This window comes from Opisthocomus hoazin, chromosome 12, assembly GCF_030867145.1.
Source record: "Opisthocomus hoazin isolate bOpiHoa1 chromosome 12, bOpiHoa1.hap1, whole genome shotgun sequence".
Lineage (NCBI taxonomy): Eukaryota > Metazoa > Chordata > Aves > Opisthocomiformes > Opisthocomidae > Opisthocomus > Opisthocomus hoazin.
In genome coordinates this window covers 16,279,101-16,302,463 of record NC_134425.1, presented here as the reverse complement: position 1 = coordinate 16,302,463, position 23,363 = coordinate 16,279,101, and the positions used below count along the sequence as shown (strand labels likewise).

The window sequence follows — 23,363 nt, the reverse complement described above, 5'->3', positions numbered from 1 at the left end:
GTGTCTGAAAAAAAATTAAGGAACCTTTCTTCTAGACCTGAGGCTAATGATAGCTCTTTTTAGATTCATAGGAGTGATCACGCGGGGGGGGGGGGAAGAAAAAATCCAAGTCTGGAAACCTTGGTTTTCAGTGTAAGTGAGAGACTGTAGGAATGAGTATGTTCCATTATTACCGGTTCCTTCTGGAGCGTGATTTTTCAGTTTTGAAAACATCACAGCTGAAGGAAATGGTAGGGAAGCTGACAAATCTCTTTATTTTGACACATTTTTTGACATACAGGGTTTCATTTTAGTTTGACTTTAAGTAAGAGCACGTTGGAAATATGGGCTTCAGTCTGATAGTACAGCCTTAAAAAGCGAAAGATAGCAGTCTAAACACGGGAAGGCCAAACGCTTTTTCTGACTTTTTTTTTTTCCAAAATTCTATACTGAAAGTTAATACGTGGGGACACTCTGAGGTTAAATGTAAATTAAGTTGTTATACTGTCATCTGCAATGAACTGTTGCTTTCCCTGTTTGCTGTTTGTTTGGGTTTTCTTGTTTGTTGTTTGGGGTTTTTTTCTGTTTGTTTTTATCAAATCTCAAAGTTCGGACCTAAAACATATCTGACAGCTGTTTTTTTCCTCTCATATCTAGAGATAATTCCTTCCTAGAAGGAAAGGAGTTAAGCTTCATTTCCTAGCCTCAGAAGAATAAATACTAATTTTTGGAGTTTATATGAAGTGCTGCTTTACAAATTAAGAAATTATCAAAATGACTATTCTGTTTCCTAGTGAGGATGGTGGGGATATTTGGAAAATAAATGCTTAAACTGGCAACCCAGTGGGACAGAAGGCTCCTTTGCTCAGTGCCAGTACTGCCAACACCTGCTACCCATGACAGAATCAGAAATTTTGCTGATAAAAATGTCATCCTTTTTTATCCTAGCCTTTATTTGTACTTATGATATTTTATTCTCCTTTGAGTCTTTCCATCCTTTCTCTTGAGGTAATTCTGCTTGCATCTTTACGCTGCTTTTTCGTGCTGGGGAGATTAGTTTCCGGAAGAAAGGCAATGAGGCAGGTGCGGTGGGACATTTGTTTCCAATGTTATGCCAGTATAAAAATTTGTTTAAACTTTGACATTTTCTTCTGTAAATATTTGAGAGCATGTTAATTTTTTTTGTAAGAGAAGCATGTATTTTAATCGTATATTTTTAGTCAAAACTGAGATTTTGCTCTTTTATAATTAATCCCTCCAAAGTAGGTAGCTTTATTATCTGCATGATTAATCAGTGTTGACATTTTCTAGAATTCATTTGTGTTTAGCGTTTCTGGTTCTGTTTCAGAGGTGTATGATGGAAGTGGAGTGTGGAACGTATCATGCTAAGCCTGGGGTTTGTTTGCAATGCCTCAGTAGCACTGGATAAAGCATTCAGGATGTGCTGCTGCATGAGCTTTTTCTGGACACCTGGAGATGCTTACTGAATAGGATTTTGAGATCTTGCTTTGCTTTAGGTACTTTCCAGAGCAGTCCCTGCTCAGATAAGCAGATAAGCACTGGCCGTGGGTTCTTGCCATTGCTCCAGCTGGATTGCGCAACCGATCTGATTGAACTTTTTATGGTTTTCATGTTGGAAAGGGAATTGGGTTAAGTATCTTCTGTTAAACTCCCTTAACTATTTCTTACAGCTTTTACTACAGAGTTTGAAGTCTAAGATGCTGTTAGATGGCTTGCCTTTCAGTTTTGTGGGGTTTTTTTCCTATATTTATATATTTAGCAGAGAATTTGTAGGGAGAAAATCATGTTTAAGTGCACTGCCCTTCGTTCACTTCAGGACCTCTGACATACAGTCCCTTGTTACGTACTCGGAGGAACCCTGCTAATGAATAACGCTATGCCTAAGCATTATGTTTAACTTTTAGACGTGCAGATGTGGATCACCATTTCATTTATCAGCTGTTGTACAGATGAGCAGATGTTGACTTTGAGCCAGAGAAAGGCTCAAATCCCATCCGTGTTTCAGATCTGAAAACGGCATTAGGAGTCTGCAGCCTGTGTAACTTCCTTTTGTTAAATACTTACTGGATTACTTTTCTGCCTATTATTGTTTTATCTGGTGTATTATGTTGATGACTGTGCATAAATTTTGACCCGTGTAATATCTTTTTCAGTGACCAGGAGCCTCCTTATTCAATGATCACGTTGCATGAAATGGCAGAAACAGGTATCAAGGCACTGGGTTGGGCATTTCAGTTGTGACTCCAAAGCAAAAAAAAAAAAAAATCCCTCTTTTCTTTGCAAAGAAAAATACATGCTAGCAGTATGTGTTACGACTTGCTGTAGCTCTAGGGATGTGGGATCCAAAACAGTTCTGCCCTTCAGAAGTTGCACTGAGCTCACTGCGTTTGCCTGCATTTTTTTTTAAACTCTGTTAAACTTCCTACATGAATTCTGCAGAAGCAGCCAACGGATGGCCACAAATGTGTTGCAATGACATTCAACCATAAGCCACAAAGAATGTCTGTTTGCAGTGAGGCAGAAGCGACCCGTGTATGTACATAGACATGGTTTAAACCCATGTGCTCCAGTGTTGGCAAATGGTACATACGGTTTTGTCTTGGATTTTGCTGTCCTTAGACCTCGACTTTACTGATGGAGTTGTTCCAACCTTGTCCCTAAGTACTCCTGCAAGCTGAGCCGTGTTTGTGCAAGGGCTTTTGTTGTCATTGTTACAGTAGGAGAAATTCTCCCAGCTCAAGACCATCCACCAAATTTCTGGTTTAGGTAAATTTTTGTCTCTCTTAGTAGTTTTGTCTCTCTTAGCGGAGTTGGTACTGGTCTTAGGAAATGTATTTCTGTATCAAAATAAATTAATCAACCTGATTAGATATTACAGCAATTCAGTAATGTTTTCCAGGGGAATGTGCTATCAAAACTCAAACCCCAGTGTGTTACTTACATTTACCTGTCATTGTTGAAGGGAGCGCTAAGTCTCTTCAACCTCATTCGCCTGTATGCAGAGACGGACTCTGTATTTTCACTTCTAAGGGAACTAGTGTCTTGTAAATCCAAGTCTGTTTACTTTATTAGTAGTTTAACATCTGATGTGGATTGTTGTTTACTTGCAAGTAGAAGCCCTTGTCTACTCATTAAACAGTGAGAGCTGTTCCTTATGAAAGCAAACTTTCTTTAGTCCACCAGGCACAGGACAAGCTAATGCAGTTCTCTGAGGCTATGTTACTTGAGGGAACTCAAGAAGAGTGCTCTGATTCTGGCTAAAAGAAATATTTATTCCGTGTCATAGTGGATGGAGCATTTAACACTTAGGAGTTGACACTGAACTCTTGAGTATCACACTGGAACAAAGTGCTTGTCCGCAGTGGTCACAAGAGTCCCTTCCTAGTACTAGTGGGAGCTAAAGGATGCTCTGGCCTGGGCAAGACTGTTCTCCCAACAATAGAGGGGTTCACTATTACCCAAGCTGCTGTAGACTTTCTTCCTCCTGGAATTTAAACTTATATACTACTGCAAACAGACATTTTAAGCAAACTTTTTTCCCTTTTCCCTGGTATTTGTAAACTCACTGGGTAATTTTGAGGATTTTTCAGTTTACATTTATGGATGTATTTTGAACACTTCAGAATTGCAGCATTAATTCTGAGCGTTACTTCTGTTTTGTGGTTGACAGATGAAGGCTGGTTGGAAGTTGTCCAATCTTTAATTAGAGTTATTCCATTAGAAGATCCCCTGGGACCTGCTGTTATAACGCTACTACTTGATGAATGTCCACTGCCAACAAAAGTGAGTCTAAAGCATGTGTGTTTATCTGTGGCTGAATTTCAGTTATTCATGGTTTCCACACCCACGATAGCTTCTGGGTGGGTTTCACCAGTGATGCAAGACTCTGTTAGCTCTGCAGAAAATGGGTGTAACTTGCAACTTTGAGTAGATTGTGGTGACTTGGTCTCTAATTGCTACTTAATGCTAGAAGCATGGGAGGGAGGGAGGAGAGAGGAGAAGGGGGATTGGGGGTGGAAAAAATCTGATCCATGGGGAACAACAAGAGGCCTCTTTGGTCTTTAGCTGCTTGTCTTTCTGCCCTCTCCTACCGCGTGGTGCACGTGTACTGTGCAGTGAGGGTGTACAGATGCTGCAAAAGCAGTAAAAGTTCTGCCGTTTTGTTCTCAAGTTCCGAAAGCTGCACTGTTGAATTTGTTCCTGCCCTGCACACAAGGAATGCAGCGCAAGTGGGTATGATAAGTTAAACAAATTACATTTTTAAACTATGAAATACCTAGATACAGTTTTGACAAAATTGAATACTTTTTTACTGACCACTAACCTGTCTTCTGGATGGATGGATGGATGGATGGGTCCCCAAGGTGTACCTGTACCAGTACAGTTTTAGTGAGAGCCTCAAGGACTTCAAGATGCTCACCATCACTGAATCCCTTGAAATGTGATGATTGTACAGAGAACTTGTCTGTCTTCAGATGCTTGTCATGATCTCATTGCCTTAGAAATTGATGATGACATCATTGCAGCTTTCATTTATCAATCTACTTCTTACGCTGCCAATTTTAGTTTTCAGTTTGCATTGTTAGGGACATAAAAAGCTTGTAGCTTTTTGTCTTACGTAAATGCATGAGTGGCTGGAGAGCTAGTCAAGCTCTCTAACTACCCAAAGTGTTTTTTTTCCTCTAGGCTATTGATCAGTCATCTGACACTTTTGAACAAGTTAAATGTTGTATGATGGCTCTCACATAGATTGCAAAATTATTTTGAAAACAAAGCTATGAGTAGAAATGTTGCCCGCTTTGAAAAAGTGATCAGGAAATGGGGACCACTCTGAATGCACCATTTGAAAGGTGATTTTGTATTTCTTGTTCAGCTATGCAATGTACTTGGCAATCAAATTGATTTGGTTTTTGAAAGCCACATGACTTTTATTCGGGTGCTTTAAGGAGTTAGCTATGAAATAATTGACCTTAACAAGACAAAAGGGGTTTTTTCCCCATGCAATCTCTTTATGGCACAAAGAGCTTCAGTTGTTGGATCTGCTGGTCACATGCAGCCTAGTAAAGTGTTTGCTGCTGTTCATTTTCTTTCTATTTGGGATAAGTTTTTGGTCTTAAGGGTTTTAGGTCAGTGCTGCACTTCTGTGACAGCTGGAGAACAGCACCAGGCTGTATTTCATTTTCTGTTATTGTAGGCTATAAAGTCCGTAAAGTTAAAATGGCAGTGCAGTAAACTGTTTATTCTATAAAGTCTTTGCTTAACTCCAAATAGTTGATCTCTGTGACTGTTCTAATAATGGCTAAAAGCAGTAGCAGAGTATGTCAAGAGTCTAATTTTAGTGAGGCTTTTCCGTCCCAAGTCTGTGGCTCAGTCATCCTTTCTTCTTTCTCTATTCTTTCCACTTAGCATTAGTCCTGTTCATCAGTTCTGGTTTTGTGGCTTTTCTTTTGGGAACGTAATGGCTTTTCAGTGTTGTCTCTGTACAAACCTCAGACTCTAGCGCAGTAAACCGATTCAAGTGTGGCTCAGAACACAATTCAAAAAGAAGGTATATATTCAGCTTGAGCTGTACTCATTTTTTCAAGATTTTTTTCCAAATGGCCTGCTGATGACTTCAGTATGAGGAGTTCTTCTGTTTTAATTAGATCCTACCCTGAGATTATGCAGTTTCATTCTGAAACAGCTGAAGCTTTCGTGAAGTCTGGAAAGTTGGGAGGGTTTTGGAGCTTTACAGGGTGGGGTTCTCCCTGTGGGATAACTCGTTCTGGCTCTAGATTAACCTCTAACTGTGAAAATGGAGGATATGCTCTAGATCCATCACAAATTTTATCCATACCGTACTGCTCAAATGAAGCAGTCAAAAGCATGGCATTTTGGATTTATTACTCTAATTGTTTACTTCCTAAATTCATGTGACTACAGAAAGTAGTTTATGCTCTCAAGAATACCATTTATGACGTCCTGTAAAGCTGCCGGCAGCCTAAATTTATGATGGGCACATAGCCTCTCTTTATGGAGCATGTCTCTTTAGTCCTGAATTCTTAAGTCTCAAACAGCCCTTTTCTTTTGGAAAGGGTGTGAGTGTTCGGTCCCTGGAAAGGGATTAGATGGCAGTAGTGCCGTATGTGCTGATGGGTGCTGTTTGCCTTGGTCTACTGTTCGAGTTCTTGCTGCTATAGGTAGCTCACTTGTATACATCCAGAGGTGTCCCAAGTTGTTGATCACAGCAGTGACTGGCAATCTGGTAGTAATTTTAAAGTTACAAATCGTGGGTATGTCAAACTTCTCTTCCCGTCTGCTTTTTATTTTCTTCTTATCTTAAAAGATAGCCATGCTGTCTGTAATATGATGCTGACTTTAGTAGTGTAAAAATAATTTATCCTACTGTATTCGGTCAGGGGAAAACTATCTGTCAGCAATGCTGAAGAGATTTCTCATTTTTCTTTTTCAGGATGCATTACAAAAGTTAACTGAAATATTAAACTTAAGTGGAGCTGCTGCTTGCCAGGATGCTTGTCATCCTGCCAAACACCGGAATACAACTGCAGTGCTGGGCTGCTTAGCGGAGAAGTTAGCAGGTAAAGCCGTGGGATTCTTCTGAAAGCTTGCGTGTGGCTCGCTGAAGCACCTTCTGCTTTAGCACCCGCGATGCAGACTAGATCGGAGTAATGTTCTGCATCGAGGAGACCTTGTGTGACAGGTGTGACCAAGTCCACTGCTTGATTGAAATGTTGAACGGTCACTGCCGCATCTGAATGAGCCATTCACAGTCACAGATACTTGACAAGACCGAATCCTTCTGGTGCATGGTTAGCGACTGTGGATCAGTGTTTGTTTATGGTATATTGCCTTAGCGCTGGTAATCAGTCTTTTCTGTAGACCTGCTCTGGCTGGGTGTGAGTTACTGAGAACGCGTAGTTCTTTAGCAAGTAGGCAGGAGTATCAGATGGGTAGTCTTGAAGGCTGTGTAGAAACAAAAAAGAAAGATGCTCTTTCCGCTAAACTTGTATTGTTCTGTTGTAGTTAGCTGAAAATATTCTCTCTTCTGTGTTACTTAAAATAGAATCCCAGAAATTTTCTTTTAAGGTGACTTTTCCTGTAAGGCTTCTTATTTCCTGTCGTTTCTGGTACCCTGCTGGAAACTGACGATTTAAGTTGCCTTCCTGCTGGTGGCTGGTTTTCTACCTAGTTTTTTGCTCCTTTTCTGAAAGGGAACAGGAAAAGGAGGAAAGATTGGCCGGTATCACCTAGTGGTTACTGAAAAAGAATATCAGTATTTCTGTCAAAAAAAAAGTAAGGAGCAAGGGCAGGAAGCATTTTTGTACTCTAATAGTTCTACCCTGTTACACGAAGTCAAAATGAGATCCTGTATCTACTTTTGTCTTAGTAGTCATGGAACTGATCTCATTGTATCAGCTGAGGCACCAAATCAGTTAATACTGTGCTGGAACCCTCTGCAATTTGCGAGAATTTGTAGATGCCAGCGTTTGAGTCCCTTGTATCTCTCTTGATAAAGCAGACTACTTCAGGGCATTTTTTTTTTTAAATTGGCTGCTTGCCATGGTGCTGCTGCAGATTTTATAATTAACTGTCAAGCAGGCTAATTTAGATGCTCAGTTTTGCTTATTTTGGGCTGCTGATAAAAGCAGCTGGTCTTTATGCTTTGATGCTGGAAGTGAAGAGGAGCCAGTCTCTTTTCGCAAGTAATGAGCATGACAGTGCTAAGCAGAGGCTGGTGGAGCCTTACTTCAGAATCTCGGAATTGTGGCTACAACTGTGTCCGTTTACAAAAGGTAAACTGAATATGTTTGTAATTTGGCGGTAACTGTGTAATTAAAAGCATAGCAAATATTTGACTGGGAGCAATGATAATTGTTCTATTTTATAGTTCTGCTTTGCTGTGAAGTTCTTAAATGTTCTTTAATTTGTTGCCTTGTGTTTAAAAGTTCTGTGCAATGATGAGTATATGGTAGTTCCCATGGATGGGTTTAACTTTTAATGTTCTTGTAGGTCCTGCGAGTATAGGCTTACTCAGCCCAGGCATATTGGAGTACTTACTTCACAGCCTGGTAAGTGTCTTCAATCTTTTTGTATGAATCCATACATAGCAATTATAATGCAATCTAATTTTTTTGTTGTAGTTATTGTGAAAAGTTAGGGTCGTGTTTGGTAAATAGTGGTAATGTATGTTAGAGAAAGTGGAGATTCCAGAGAGTCTGTGGGATTTCCATTCCTGGAGATAATTGGAAGTCACTAGGCCAGGGCACTGAGCAGCCTGAGCTGCTCGAGCCATCTCTCGACAGGAGGGTGGGCTGGGTGGGCGTTGGAGGTCCCTTGCAACCTAAAGCATTCTGGGACAGACTAACAGCTTTTCCTATCCAGCTGTGCTGGGTATTTACTTAATAACTCTTCTTACTGCCCATATTTAGAACTTCCAGTCCCATCCGACAGTGATGCTTTTTGCACTAATAGCACTGGAGAAGTTTGCACAAACAAGTAAGTATTAGCCTGATACGGCTCTTAACAGTCGTACTGTGGCTTCTTCTGCGTGACTGTCGCTTGCTTCGTCTGATCACATTTGGGAGCGTGAGGGAGACCGCATTGGTGGGAACACAAATGTGGAAGAGAAATGTTTGTCCGCTTACAGGCAAGAAGAAATATTTATTGCTTTCGTGACACCCCTCTGCCCCTCCAAACCCCTGAGATACTCGCTGAAACTCAGTGCAGTCCTTCCCAGTTAGAAATTGCTACAGAAGGACTCTTGACACAAGGCCTTTGTCACTGAAATAAATCTGTATTAGAGATGGAGAACAGCCATGACTGTATGTTTGCAGGCAGGAAAAAGTATTTATTGCTTTAATGTCACCCCCACCCCAAAACCTTTTAGAGATTTGCTGAAACTCAGTCCTTCTCAGCTTAGAAATGGCTCCATAAAGCCTTATGATGTGAGGTTTTGTTACTCGCAAAGAAATAAATCTGTGTTAGAGAGATGGAGAACAGCCGTGATCTAATAGTCTCTTGACGATACAGCTCTGTGCTGAGAAGTGGCGTATCTGAGTGCGAAGTTAATATCCCATCTGCTTGGGAAAAGCACTTATGTTGTTTGTAATGGTGAGGTTTAAAGGAGTGTGGAGGGGTTTACTGCATTTGTGGAATGTCACTATTTCTAACTAAACTTCTCCCTAGTTTATAGCAGGTTTTTTTTTTTGCTCTTAAATTGCAGGTGAAAATAAAATGACAGTTTCTGAATCGTGCATTAGCGACCAACTGGTCTTGCTGGAGAAATGGACAGATAATCCAGACTATTTAAAACGTCAGGTTGGATTCTGCGCCCAGTGGAGTTTAGACAATCTGTGTAGGTATAATGAAGGGATGGATTCATTTAATGTTAGTCACTTCTCGAAAGAGTTGGAGGACTTCTGTGTGTTTGTTTTGTGTAGGCGCTTATTGTAAACATACCTGACTGCATTTGTAATCACTCTCCAAAAAAAAAAAAAAAAAAAAAAAAAGGCAAATAAATCCAGTGTAATTGCATGAAAACGAAATTTTGACAAGGAAAATGTTTGTGAAAGGAAGTGGTTTGTACTGTGCAAGTTTGAGCTGCTACGAAAATTCTTCTTTGTGCTGTGTTTCCTGTAACCCACGCGTCAGCAGATGTGCTGAGTAGCTAAATGGTGCAGCTCTGTCTCTGTGGAACAGCCGGATTACTGACATATCCTGGTGACAGTCACTGCTGTGATCATACCCCAGCAGTGCACAGTCCCAAGGAGTTATTAAAGACTTCTAAAAGTAAAGATACAGTCTTGTGATCGAAAGTGAAGAGTGTTTGACAAACCACTTTACTAGATCTGTCCTTTTGGATGACTAACAGTCATCAAATTCGTTTGTTTAGTTGTGATTTCAAGGGTGGAGCAACTCTAAGGTCCTTGTAGTTTCTAACGCCTTGTAGATAAATCTGGGTAAAAAGTCTTGCTGGGCTTTACGGGGCTTTAGCCAGCTTACGGAACGTCAGTGTCAGCTGTGTTTAGTAAACCTCTGTATAAGTGTGGTAGGCAGTTTGGGGTATATGAAGGGTGCTAAGATAGATCTCTGATTTGTAAATTAACCTGCACGTGTCAGCAGTTTGACACCTGGCAAGAGAAGTGCTTCTGATGCTTCCATGTGAAAAGAGGATGTAGGGAGAAAGAGCTGCTTTGGCTCAGTTCAAGTTCATCACCTACCTGAAAATGAGAGGGTAAAAAACATTAAATCCTTCTTTTCCCCTTCTTCCCCATCCCCAAAATCTTTTCCACTGTGATGAATCAGAAAAACTCTGCCAACTGAATATACAAATACAATGTTCAATCCTGAAACAATGGCATCTTGATATGAACTTGAATGCCTTACATCGGCCTGTGGGTTTCCTGAAAGGAGTAATTAGATTGTCGGAGCTCTAGTCAGAGGTATAGGTCGTGCTCTCATGTTTAGAGGACATTTAACACACGGTCTATTGGAAGTGATGCTCTTTTCACGCAGGCAGAATACCAATATTTCATTCAGTTATGCCAAAAAAATAACTGGATCCTAGAGAGATTGATTGCAACTGTGTGGAATGTTTAAAATGAGGTTTTGCTGTGGCAGTGATGAAAACTACTTTTATTTTGCAGTTTTAAAAGAAGGCAGGCAGTTTACATATGAGAAGGTTGACTTGACCAACATTAGGGCTATGCTGAACAGTAACGATGTCAGCGAATACCTGAAGATCTCGCCGCATGGATTAGAGGTAGGGTGTCACTTCATGATTTCAACCTAAAAAGGAGTCTGAAGAAAAAGGCAGGTTTTAACTATTTTTGTGTGCTGCTTGCTCCTGTGATTTCTTAGAATGAACCAAAGTTCTCTGTCAGCTTTGTATAGAAGACTTGCTTTGTCAAAGCGTTGTAAGATCGCTACACTGATCTCAGCTGTAGAAATGTCCACAGTAAAGCAACGTCTGTATCTGGCCCCGAAACTTGAGAAAGTGAGGAGAATTCTAAAGTGTCAGCTGGCTTTTCACTCTTTTTGACTAAAATTGTTCACAAAGTATAATTCCCATTGTTTGTCCTGTCTAGTCTTGAAAAGGCCATAGCAGTAGGATTTTTGTCTCAGCCATATGGTTTTTTTCTTCCTCTGTTACTTTTTCTAATTCATGTAACATGGAATACTTCTCTGTCCTTCATACCAGGAGTGAGCTAACAACCGATGACTTCGGTCTTCTGTCTTGATTGTCTTAGTCTTTAAATCTTTACATGGACTCTGACAACTCTCTATGTTTTTGTTTTGGTGGTGTTTTTTTTTTTTTCCTTGTGGCTTACCACTGAACAATTTTCACTCTTGCCTACTTGCTAGTTTGTGTGACAATTACTGCTATAAAGAGAGGTCACTTTCTGTCTGAAGTGCCTCTAAAATTATGTAGTGTAATCTTAGGTGCAGGAAACTTGATCCAGGGAAGAAGCGGCTTGTTTGAATGCTAATTTTGTAGAAACTTAACTTTTGGTTTGGTTTTGGTAGGCTCGATGTGATGCTTCATCCTTTGAAAGCGTTAGATGTACGTTCTGTGTCGATTCTGGAGTTTGGTACTATGAAGTTATAGTCATTACTTCGGGAGTGATGCAGATAGGATGGGCTACCAAAGACAGCAAATTTCTCAATCATGTGAGTACCTGTGATGTCATCCAGCTGATGATGTAACCTCAGTGTTTTTCTACTTCCGGCACGTATGAAAATAGCTCTGGTTATTCTGTGGTAGTAACTGAGCACTTGCTTGTTTCCCTCAGTTTTTCTGTACTTCCATGAAGCTATTTTTGCTGAAGTTAGTGAAACAAGAAAAGGCTGCATTGTCATTGCTACAGACTGACACTGTTCACACAAGTGATGCATAGCTGCTAGCAGTGACAGCTTGTAACCTGCGTGCTGTTGTCGGGAAGCTACAGGGAAATGGCTTATTTCTTGTGGCTTGCTCTCTGCTTGGAAATTCTTTAGATAACAGGGGTAGTTACTGTCTGCTGTTTTTGTGAAGTAAACAATTCCTGACTAGGGACTAGCAGATTATTGTGCACTCACTTTTACACAGGTCACAAATCAGCCATTTGATTACCCTCTTTAACCTATTTTCATATTAAACTAACTTTCACAAGGGAAGTAATTATTTAAGTTGACTCTGGGATAGCATGGTATCATTGGGTCTGCTGGTAGCAGTAACATGGTACAGTTTGGCTATGCGACAGCTTCTTTTTAATTAAAAATAAGGATTACAAAAAGATTTAATCCTCCACTTTCTTGCCTTTATTTTTATAATCTAGAATAAGTACACTGGTTTATTTTATAGGTTGTTTTGCTCTCCCCTTCATTCAGATAACTTAGTATCTTATTCTTAATTCTAAGTATTCTTCTTCCTACTATTTTACTTCTAAAATTATGTACTTACTAGCACTAAAGCAAAATGTGCCATGCACACATGAAATCCAAACCTATAGTCAAAGAATGATCTTAAATGTTAGTAGAGATGTAACCAGGAATTCTTTCTTCTTAAATCTTCATGGTAACTACAGCTGTTGTAAACTCAGTATGCTGTAGCATATTGGCTTCAGTATTTCCATACTAAGAAAGCGTAGTGCTTACTACCCAAAAAACTTCTCTGCTTCAGTTTGGAGAGGGCTTTCTGTATTATCAGCCATCCAAATTTCCATTAAAGTTCATTAAAGTGCAAGCTAGAATTTTAGTACAAAAGGCGTGTATGGCCCGGCCTACCGCCACTGACCAGAATGGAAATACAGGGCTGGAATTTTAAGTTGACAGTTCTGCTGGCTGAACCTGAGTGAGAAATATACCTTTAGCCCTACTTTGTTGTTGTAATTGCATGGCTTTCTGTTCCCACCTGGAATTTAATTTAGGAGAAGAATTTTATATATATATATATATATATAATGTAGAGATAAGCAGTTAAAACTGCTCATTTCTGATTATTATAGAAAAAGTCATTCTACAGCTGAGTCAAATGCAGAAGCTAATATGAAGGTAGGCCAAATACATACATGTGAGTAGATATTGATGGTGGGGGGTATGAGAGAAATACATCAAGGAGATGAAACACACACCTGTGGCAAGAAACCCAACAGGAATGCAGGAGTAGCTTTTCTCACCATTTAACTTAAGTCTTCCTGTGAGTTCAGGGGTCTTGCTCCATTTGTTCTAATTATTCATGTCAATAGCGTTGTCCTCTGCTGGTGTGTAACATGCGTGTATCTCTACATCACATCCAAAATCCAATCACACGTTTCTAGTATGGAAATGCAAGTGTGATTTAAATTTTAAAAAACTGAGTAAACAAAAAAAACCCAACAAAACAAACCCAAAAAGCCCACAACCAACCAAATCCACCGTACAGGCCTGTCCTGAGCATAGGCATTGTAGACACTGAGTGTAGTGGAAACTGTTGGAAATAAAAGGGCCATGTGTCCGCCTTTAGACTGGTAAGAGGCTTAAAAGCTTTTTCCCACTTACTGTTAAGAAGCTTGGTGTATATGCATTTTTCTGTCTGTGCTTCCTGCACAAGGTATGAAAATAGGAGGTGTTACATCTCTGAGCAGGAGGATTTCCTGTTGCTGCAACTGTTTTGCTGGTGGCTAGATGCTGCTGTTACTTAAGTTCGTCAGGTGTCTACCTGAAACGCAAGGATATTGTCTTCTGGGTATGTCACACACACAGCCATCAGAGTAGCCATATGCTCTTTAGTTACAGCATGTGTAACAAAAAAGACTAGTCCTATATATGACATTAAACACCCATTAGCTGGGCTTAGCTTTAATTTGGGACGTCTGAGGCTTGTGTAATTGCACCCTGTCTAGTATTTGCACTTCAGACAAATCACGCTGAGCTCGAGGAAGTTATCTTCCATGTTGTTTTTGGGTTTCATGTTTGCGCTCTCCTACGTGACAGATTCTTCTTCCCCTCTGGAACTTTTAGTTTGGCATTCATCTTGGACCTTGGGACTATCACTGGATAACCTTTTCACAAATGCAGGGAGGCTGGCACTGAAAGGGACACAATGTGCAACAAATTCAGTGAAGGGACTGTGGGTTTGTTCTCTTTCCGTGTACTGTATGTTCTGGTGGCACTTGGATATCTTGTGGGGGAAGGTATTGCAAGTCTGGTGCTGGGACTTCAAGATAAGAGAGTGGTTGCACTTCTATGTTGACTTTTTAGGATACACAATTTAGCTATTTGGGTACTAGCCTTCTGATTTTTAAATGGTTTAATGGACAGGAGTGATTTGAGCTCGCAGAGAATGAAAAGCACTTTGGAGACGATATCCCCTTCTTTCCCCCTCCTCACCCAACAAATTCCCTTTGATGTGAAAACGAAATAAAGACTGGTTTGAAAAAATTATCTTCATGGGGGTGGGAGAAACCCTTCCTGCTCTTGGATGAATGGTTTATTTGAATAAACTTCAGCCCTTCTGTGTGAGGAATGGCTGCGGACTGAGATGCTTTATTCTTTTTATTTCCAAAGGAAGGTTATGGCATCGGGGACGATGAATACTCCTGTGCGTACGATGGCTGCCGGCAGCTGATTTGGTACAATGCCAGAAGTAAACCACATTCCCATCCCTGTTGGAAAGAAGGTATTCAGTCCATCTGCTGCTGGTTATCCTAGCTGGGTTTCCGCACAGGATTTTTTTTTTCCTCTCTTGCAGGTGTCTAGAAAACGATTTGTTGGTAGGTGTGAACAGAGCAGTTGCTGCATAATCCTGGTGATACTAAAGGTTTAACAGTTACTGTGCATTTACTAGTATTTGCAGGGGTTTAAATGTACAAAGCGGGCATCGTGCTCTTTTTCCACAATCTGTGTAAAGAGAATCTTGTTGGTTAAATGCTCTTTCTTTTCATAGGCAGAGTGCAAATCATAGCACCAACTCACATTGCTAGACACTTAATCATAAGAGGTTTTTCCAAATGTTTGTAGTCCAACAAAACAGGGTTGAAATCTTCCTTTCTGGGTTGAAAGAGTTATTTTAGAGAAGGGGAAAAAAAACCTTGATCTCTGAACTAGATTTTTTGTTTTTAAGGAGGAGTTGCACTGTCTTGCTTACTTTAAATTCTTGGATAACTACTTGGACAGCAAAGTTTTGTTCTTGATCTCAGCTTTGAAATCTTAGTAGGAGTCTGTGCGTGCCACACTTGTGTGAACTGTGCCACCTTCACTTCTATTAAAAATTTCTCCCAAGGGTGGCTAAATTAAAACACCTCTTAAAAATAAATAGCAAAAGCATATTAGAAACTTAGACTTTAGCAAGTATGTGTTCTGAGAATATCTTCAATGGGCATAGAATAGCCAAGGAGGGAAAGTGTGCAGCTTTTTTCTGGCTTTGGCAAATATTCTGCAATGCTTATACAGCTAGGTAGTATTAATGCTCTGTCAGACTAAAATATTCTATGGGTTTTTTTCTGTTTTGTCATGGGGTTTTTTTCTTTAGTTACTGTCTATATCAATATTTCTTCCTCTGTGCTTTTGCAAGCAGTTCCTTTTAAAGTGAGACAACTCATAGTGAGATATGTGATACTTAAACCAATAACTGTTTCAGCTGTCAGCATTTAACAGAAGTGAAATCTTTCAATTATCTTTGTTTTGCATGTAAGGAGACACAATAGGATTTCTACTGGACTTGCAAGAAAAGCAAATGATCTTCTATTTAAATGGAAACCAGCTTCCTGCTGAGAAGCAAGTATTTTCATCTGCTGTGTAAGTGCATGCTCATTTGGAAGGACAGTGACCTGTAGGGATAATTGTTTTAATTATATGGTGTCTTTCCCATTTGAGATCTAAATTCATATTTGCTCACCTGAAGCCATCATTAAGCAGGTTTCCCAATTGAAAGTTGCTTAGAAATCGGTGAGAAGGATATAATTTTGCAGGTGGATTTCAGGGTCCAAAATAAATACTTTGGACCTTCCAAAGGCAGGTTCGGCTTGATGTTTCTACTGTCAAACTAGCCCAGCATTGAAACAGAATGAGGCTACAGCAAAGATGAACAAATTTCTAGTAGTGCTTGAGCAATTTTCGATCTTTTAAAAAATAAAGCTTCAGTCCTGTAAACGCTGAAGTGTGTATATTAACTTACTGCCGTTCCCTGGGGCCAGTTCCTGTAGTAGCATATGGAATATTCATGGGAGGACGTTTGTTGGTAGCATTACGGAAAGACGTTAGACTTATTTTGCCAACTCTGTTAAAATTAACACCTGGCGAACTCCTCTGACACTCTTGGAAAAGTTCAGCCTTTTAGTTCTGAAAGGATGAGCTGGTGTGATATTTGAGAAAGAAGCTTCCTATGCAGCTTAATTAAATGTTCCAGTACCTTTAAAATTAGTACTGCTAATAATTTCATTTACGTTTTCTCCTCAAAATGAAGTTGAAGATGCAAGCAAAGAGCAGTTCAGTTCAAAGAGTTGCAGAGTATCTTGTCTATTCAGCGTGCAGTACTCTGTTCTTCATGTGGAGTATGTCGTGTAGGTACTAAACAGATTCTACTACTTGGTTACAACTTAGGGTATTACCCGGCTTGGGCCCTGTCAGTAATTAAAACTGAAAGAGCTGTGGTGTTTTTACAAGGTGTCTGTGTGGCTGTGAAGAGAAGACAGCTGTCCCAAGGTAATCCTACAAGGGCAAGGAGGAGCAGATGGGCGTTGTGCTGAGAGCTCAGGCCTGGGTTCATCCTACGATGGACCTGCACAACAAGCATATGAGAGTTGCAAGCTCCCCAGATTCCTGCCTGCTGCAGTGCAGCAGCAGGAGCGGTGGGCACGGCAGTGTACCTTGCGGCTGGCACTGCTCCTCGCGACTCTGCGAAACAGCAGTTCTCGGGAGGAAAAATCCCGTTTTTCCAGTGCTGAAGGAGATATCTGAGATGATCAGCGTAAAGAGGATCAGGTCGTGGGCCGTTCAGATGTGTGTATCTGCTCTTAGTGTAAGTGTGACTAATCCTAGCTGTAGAGCAGGCAGCCTTTATTGGCTGACTCAGTAGTAAATTCAGTAAGTGCAGAAGGTGAGAACTAAACAAGGGTGGTATGCGCAGCTGAAACTGGATGTGTTAGAGGTTTTTGTCCCAATTAGGTGTTGCACATTTCTGCTGAAGGAACTTGTGTCTTTGTTTCAGGGTATATTTTTGTCTGGTAATAGCAGTAACATGTGGAAAGCTCTATTATTGTTTAAATCATTCTAAAGTGTCTGTCTTTTGTTATGTTGCAGATCTGGTTTTTTTGCTGCAGCTAGTTTCATGTCCTATCAACAATGTGAGTTCAACTTTGGGGCGAAGCCTTTCAAGTATCCACCATCAATGAAGTTTAGTACCTTTAATGATTATGCCTTTCTGACAGCAGAAGAGAAAATCATTTTGCCCAGGTAATCCTCCTGTCTACTTTCAGTCTGTTTGCGTATGGAGAAATGGAATGCGTCACTTCCGAGTTGCACAGTCCTGTGTCGTGCCTAGCAAAGTTACCTTTTATGGGGTCACGCCTCCATAGGTCTCTTCCAGAAACGGATTAGACCATAGGCTCCAGTGCAACTTCAGGAGTAGAGCGGGAGATAAACAACCAAAATCCATTCAACTGAATTTTTTTTTTTTTTTGTAATATGAAGCTAAATTAAAATTAACTAGTACTGCACAGTTAACTGTTTTTAGTAAAAGTGCCTCCTGCTGCCTAAGAATGATTAGGTTGGTTGAGGAGGTAAAGTCTTAATTAAAAAAAGATGTCATATTTAAAATTGGCCTAATTTTTTTCATGTTGACAGCATGGAGGTACTGAATAATTGTAAGACTTGAAGTTGTCCTTCTTTTCTGATCCAGATTAAAATTTCCCCATTTGTGAACAATAGTACAGACAAAGGTTCTTCAAATTTAGAAGTGTTTTCCCACCTAAATATAAATCAAGCCAGACTGAAACAGGTTTGGATATGTTTTTCCTCAACAAATTTCTGGCAGGAATGAAAACTAATAGGTTTTTCTGGTTTAGGTCATTAGTAATAAAATAATTTACTGGAACACTAACAGTATACACTGTAATCTGGGATATAGCGTAACCCAGATTTGCAACTTTGTCTAAAGATGGCCCTCCATCCATGTGTGTGGTTGAAATAATCTTTTGTTGCTTCTAATTAAGGGGGGGGGTGTTGGAGCTGGGTAAGGTGGGTACTTCTGGCTATAATAAAATTCAGAGACTGGTTTTGAATTCTCTAGCTGTTTGAGCAAGTGAATTAGGTACTTAAGTATCTTAATGTTTAAAAAGAATGCAAAAAAAATACCTTACTCTTGGATCAGAGTCGCACGTTGGCAAAGTCTGAGGCTTGTGATACTGCATTTATGCAGAGAAAACCAAATGCAACTTGCAATACCATTTTGTACTTGTGTATAGCCAGAGTAATTTATACCTGCACGTGACTGATTTAATCCCTGAAGGTGATCTGTTAGATCTCGCTCTTGGTCGGCCACCTTTTCAAGTGAAGTGTTCTTCTGTCTTATTAGTGTCATGTGCTGGATGAGGGGTTTGCAGTTTTTGGCAGACGCTCAGATGCAATTGGTATTGATGCCACTCTGGGACCGCTCTGGCAATGTTTAAGCATTAGCTGTGAGCGCTGTTATTTGATTGTGCCAAAGGTATAGAGAGAAACTGGGGGAAACTGGTTTGCTGTTGATGCCTGACTGGAGAAACTTGGCCTCCTGTGCTAGAGCCTACTTAATATGTGACAGCACCAAAAGGCTCCATTCAAGTTTGGACACTGTTGCTCTTTGTTTACACAAAGACCATCCCTGCCCTACAGCCTGAACTGTTTGGAAACGATAAGCCGACCCCAAGTTAAAGGATGGCTTTGATCTTAGAAGTGATAGGAAAAAATGGCAAGGGCCTGAGCGTACCCGAATTATCCATCGCAGGAGTAAACATAAACTCATGCAGAGTTGTGCTGAATCCAGTGCTTTGGTGTTGGAGCATAGTCTGGGCTAGGCACGTCACCCTGCCCTTGAACAGTTTTGGTGTGTAGTCTGTGTGATCCAAACTTAAAATGTCGTATTTCATCAAATGGGGGATTTTTATCCATTTACTCTCCCTTGTGGCCGTTGCCATACTGGGCTGTTGATTTTATTTTCAATTTCTGTTCTTTTGAACTGCGTTACTGCACTACAGGGTTTCTGAATTTTGTTGATACATGCGCTTGTGTGGTTTATTTTTTTCTTAACTCTTAAAAGTACACAGATATGAAAGAAGAAATTTTTTTTTTAAGTGTTCAGCTGTGGGAGCTAGAAGAATTGTAATCTAACACCCTCCTTGTCCCTTTCTGACAGAGCAGAACAGGGAGTCGAAAACTGTTCTGAACATCTCTGGGTGTGTTGACTCTTTTGTGGGAAGTGATGACTGATGCTTACCAGCACTAGTGCTGAGTAGCACAGGCAAGTGGTGCGTTGGCCTTGATGCAAGACTCGGAGTGGTTACGAATCTACCGTGAGCCAAGCTGATGTGTGTGTGGGGGGTCCTTTTCTTCAGACACAGGCGCCTGGCTTTGCTGAAGCAAGTGAGCATCCGAGAGAACTGCTGCACGCTTTGCTGTGATGAGGTAGCGGACACAGAACTCAGGCCATGTGGACACAGGTAAAAACTGTAAAAAACCCAACCAAACACATGCACAAAACCAAAAAAACCCAACACCCCCCCCAAAACAACAAAACCCCAAAACAAAGAAACAGAAAATGTGGGGATTTGACATTCAGCTTAATGAGACCAGACACACTCCCTGCTTGTCTTGGTTGACTCCCCAGCATAAAGGAAAGAAAGAATCCTTCTAAGGATGTGATATATACTGAAGTTAAGCATTGTATTCTCGCCTTTCTCCTCGCCCTACCCCTGAGCAGGCTTAATCCTTAACTCTGTGTTTGGGGTTGGGGACATACTGTGGATGCAGTATGATACGTGCTATCCCTGAGCTACCAAGTCTACTACCCTCATCTCAAAGATTTTGCTGAGGAATACTTGCTTAGTACTGGTGCTGTTGAAATCCAGATCACGTGAGGAGAGCAGAAAATTCAAATACTCATTAAATGTTCAACAAATAGATTGTCTCAAGTCACAAATTCCTCTGAAAGCTAAAAATGAGACAGCAGTATGAGCAATACAGTGTATAAGTAGCCTGCTAGGAAATTTAATCCAATGAAATCCGGTTCCTTAGTGTTTTCAGAGAGCTCGCAGAAGCAGTCTTGCCATGGGTCTTCTGTCTGGATGTTGCAAAGTTAAAAAGAGACAAGACGTGCTCAGCGGGCTGCAACAAGAAGCTGAGACAGCTTCACGCAGGGCACGGGGCTGCTGTGCTCCAGACCAGAACAAGTGTTCAGATTAACAAAAGCATGCACTGGCAGTTTCAGGTCGGCAAGATGCTGAGCAGCCGGAGCTCCTCTCAAAGCCTGTGGATCCACAACACCTGACTTGCAATTCCTAATCTCCACACTGAAAGACTGATCTTGACTGTGTTTCTGGCAGGCTAACTGAGCTGCTTACTGCTTGGATTTTTTTCGTGTAGTTTTTAATGCTGTAAATGCAGGCTTTAACTGATTTTTCTCCTCCTTCAGTGACCTGTGCATGGAGTGTGCCTTGCAGCTGGAGACCTGCCCTTTGTGTCGACAGGAAATACAAACCCGAGTCAGACAGATCTCTCACATTTCATGACAGACGTGGAGAAATACCACAGACTTGTTTTTAATGAACTCCAACCAATACTGAAAGGGGAAAGCATCTCTAGCCAACCTTTACGCACATAGAACCATAGCCATGGCCAGACTTCATGCTAAACTGTAATCTGTTTATCTTAAAAATGAAATCTTTAATAAGCTATTTCAGGTTGCCTGCCGTGGGAACTGGTTTCACCAGTAAGGAGGACTGGTAGGTCAGCGCGCTATGGCTATTGGTTCCTCCAAACAAGACCATAGGAGAGCATCTCTCTTCTTCCCCCTTTCCGTCTTGCCTGTCGCAAGTGCTGAAAGAATTTGCACTGGAAGTACACATACAATGCATCTTAGAAGAGACAAGAAGTATCTCCTAAAGCAGGGCTGTTCTGTCTTGTGCTCAAAAGTCTCTGTTTTTGGCAGAAGTCAGTACTAAAAAGAGAATGCCAGTGCTTTCCTGTTTAATGTAGCCTCCTGCTGGTCAGTGACTCTGAATTTGCCGACAGTGGATATTAAACTGCTCAGAGACTTAATCCGTACGCAGACTGATTTGACAAGACAGTGTGGAGACTGTAGAGAAACTAACTTGTTTTAATAACTTGGTGATTCCAAAGAATGTTCTGATTTGTTTTTAAACGTTAAAAGATCGTTGGTATTTTCAAGTACATAATGTTTCTGATGCTTTTAACTTCAGTACCCACATTTTTTTGTGAGGATATAATTTTCAGGAGGTATTCTTAACTAATTATAATGCTGGACTGGAATTAATTTGATATTATGGGTATTTTTTAAGGTATCATCAAACATCTTTTTTAATCAGTGTTGTTTTTGAAAGTTATGTTCACTTTGGAAATATTGAGCTATCTTAGAAGATTGGAGGAGAATTTTGGGCCACTTTATTTAAAAAAAAAAAAGTTATTCGAGTAGCAAATTCAGTCTTACTCTGTAACTCTCTAAAAATGCACCTTGCTTGCCACGTGTCAGTCCTGCTCTGAGCAGGCATGGGGCCACACTTCTTATTTTCAGTAGGGATCACACGGTTGGAGTCCCTGCTCCACTTTAATTACACATTTGTGACGTTTGTATGCTAAGGTTGCATTTCAGCAGGCAGCTTTTGACTGTTTTACCAGGTTTCCACGAGGAATCGGGGTTCACAGCTGGTGTCAGTGAAGTAGCACAAAAATCGGTGGAGTTATGCTTATTTTGCACCAACTGAGGATATGACTTGGTCTCTTCCAAGACTTGTACACGTTCCTTTTTTAAATTGTCTGGCTATATAGTAGAACTTTACTAATTCACACACAACTTACACCAAAAACATCCCACGTCTTGGTCGTGATTCAACAGCAGAGGCTGTTGTAGTGAATTCTCATGCTGCAATGTGTCTTATTTTTAAAATCATTTATTATCTCTATTGTACTGTCAACTGTTAACACGGCGGAGCTGAGGCTGCTTCTTCCCACTGAGCTTCCTACTGACCCAAAGAGGAGCCAAGCGCTCTGCACAGGGCCCCAGAATTAAGCTCTCTGGCAACTCCTTTCGCCTTCTGCCTTTGCTAACTCAAGGGTGCTGAATTTCATCCAGAGATTAAAAAAAAAAAGAAAAAAGTGTCTCCGTGGAACCTCTGGAGTACAGTGTGTGAATTAGGAAAGTTCTGTCCATCACTTTCTTGTTGACTTTTTTCCAAATATAGACTGAATCCAAAAACAGAGTGTTGGTTAGTCTTTTTGCCAAAATGTGAATTCTCTGCCACCTGGGATGCCTGCTTTGATTAACGTCAGGCTGGCAGATCTGTGCCACGGGGACCTCGCTCCTGCGCTGACTGTACTTCACATGGTTTTGCTGTAATCCACGTTGCCAGTCGGGGCCGAGTCCCGTCCTGCTCGGTGCTGAAGGAGCAAACACGTGAATATCATCACTGCCCCAGGGATCTTGGAATTTCAGAATCACTTCATGCTTCCAAACACCACGATGGGTCTTTAGCCCTAACGTCTGAAGACACTTTAGGGAAGAGGTGGAACAGAACCATTTTGAACTCTGCCTTAATAGATTCCAGTAACTTCAGGGCTTTGGTTTCCCTGGCCAGGATTCACTGAGGTAGGATTTTTCAGAAGTGCCTAGGACTCCTGATTGATATCAGCGGCTGCGTGACATTAAGCTCTTAAGGCCTAGGTCAACAAATGCGTCTAGGTGTCCAGTGTCCCCTCAAAACGGAGGTGACCGAAGAGCCTCGCTGCCTTTGTGGACACAGGACTAAGTGCCTGCATTCTTCGTGGAAAAGATGTGAACGTTTTGGAAACTTTTGCCTCAGACTGTCTTCCGAGCAGCGGGCACTGGGCCAATGGAGCCAGCGGTGCCGGAGGAGGGGGCTGCGCCGCAGAGAACTGTCCTGTTCATTTCACCAAGGGAAGGACCCTACACCTCGACGGGCTTTCTGCCGCCATCCGCGACCGGGGAGTCTTCGTAGAGCTCCGTCCTCTGACTGCTGCAGGGCTGGGGCCTGTGAGGCAGCAGCTCCGCAGGCCCTCATCGGGGGGAAACGAACTGTAGCCAGGCTGTCCGTTTAACAATAAAACCGTCTCGAAGGCTACTTGTTCTTCTGTAATCCTTCCGCTGCTGCTGCGAGCCGGGGCTCCGGGCGTGTGGG

At 41.2% G+C, this 23,363-nt stretch overlaps 1 protein-coding gene across 6 annotated transcripts in view; it reads left to right on the top strand.

The window, feature by feature from the left end:
- RSPRY1 (ring finger and SPRY domain containing 1) overlaps window positions 1–23,306 on the top strand; it is a 38,996-nt gene extending 15,690 nt beyond the window's left edge. For all 6 annotated transcript variants that reach the window (XM_075434100.1, XM_075434096.1, XM_075434094.1 and 3 more), the window contains 13 exons: window positions 2,154–2,206; window positions 3,671–3,783; window positions 6,452–6,578; window positions 8,011–8,069; window positions 8,430–8,496; window positions 9,224–9,355; window positions 10,647–10,762; window positions 11,527–11,670; window positions 14,527–14,638; window positions 15,654–15,756; window positions 17,260–17,412; window positions 19,548–19,652; window positions 20,624–23,306. In XM_075434100.1, the coding sequence (XP_075290215.1) occupies window positions 2,154–2,206; window positions 3,671–3,783; window positions 6,452–6,578; window positions 8,011–8,069; window positions 8,430–8,496; window positions 9,224–9,355; window positions 10,647–10,762; window positions 11,527–11,670; window positions 14,527–14,638; window positions 15,654–15,756; window positions 17,260–17,412; window positions 19,548–19,652; window positions 20,624–20,720 (1,381 nt within the window). In that variant the 3' untranslated portion in view covers window positions 20,721–23,306. The remainder of the gene's footprint in view (window positions 1–2,153; window positions 2,207–3,670; window positions 3,784–6,451; window positions 6,579–8,010; window positions 8,070–8,429; window positions 8,497–9,223; window positions 9,356–10,646; window positions 10,763–11,526; window positions 11,671–14,526; window positions 14,639–15,653; window positions 15,757–17,259; window positions 17,413–19,547; window positions 19,653–20,623) is intronic.
- The last annotated feature ends 57 nt before the right edge of the window (window positions 23,307–23,363 follow it).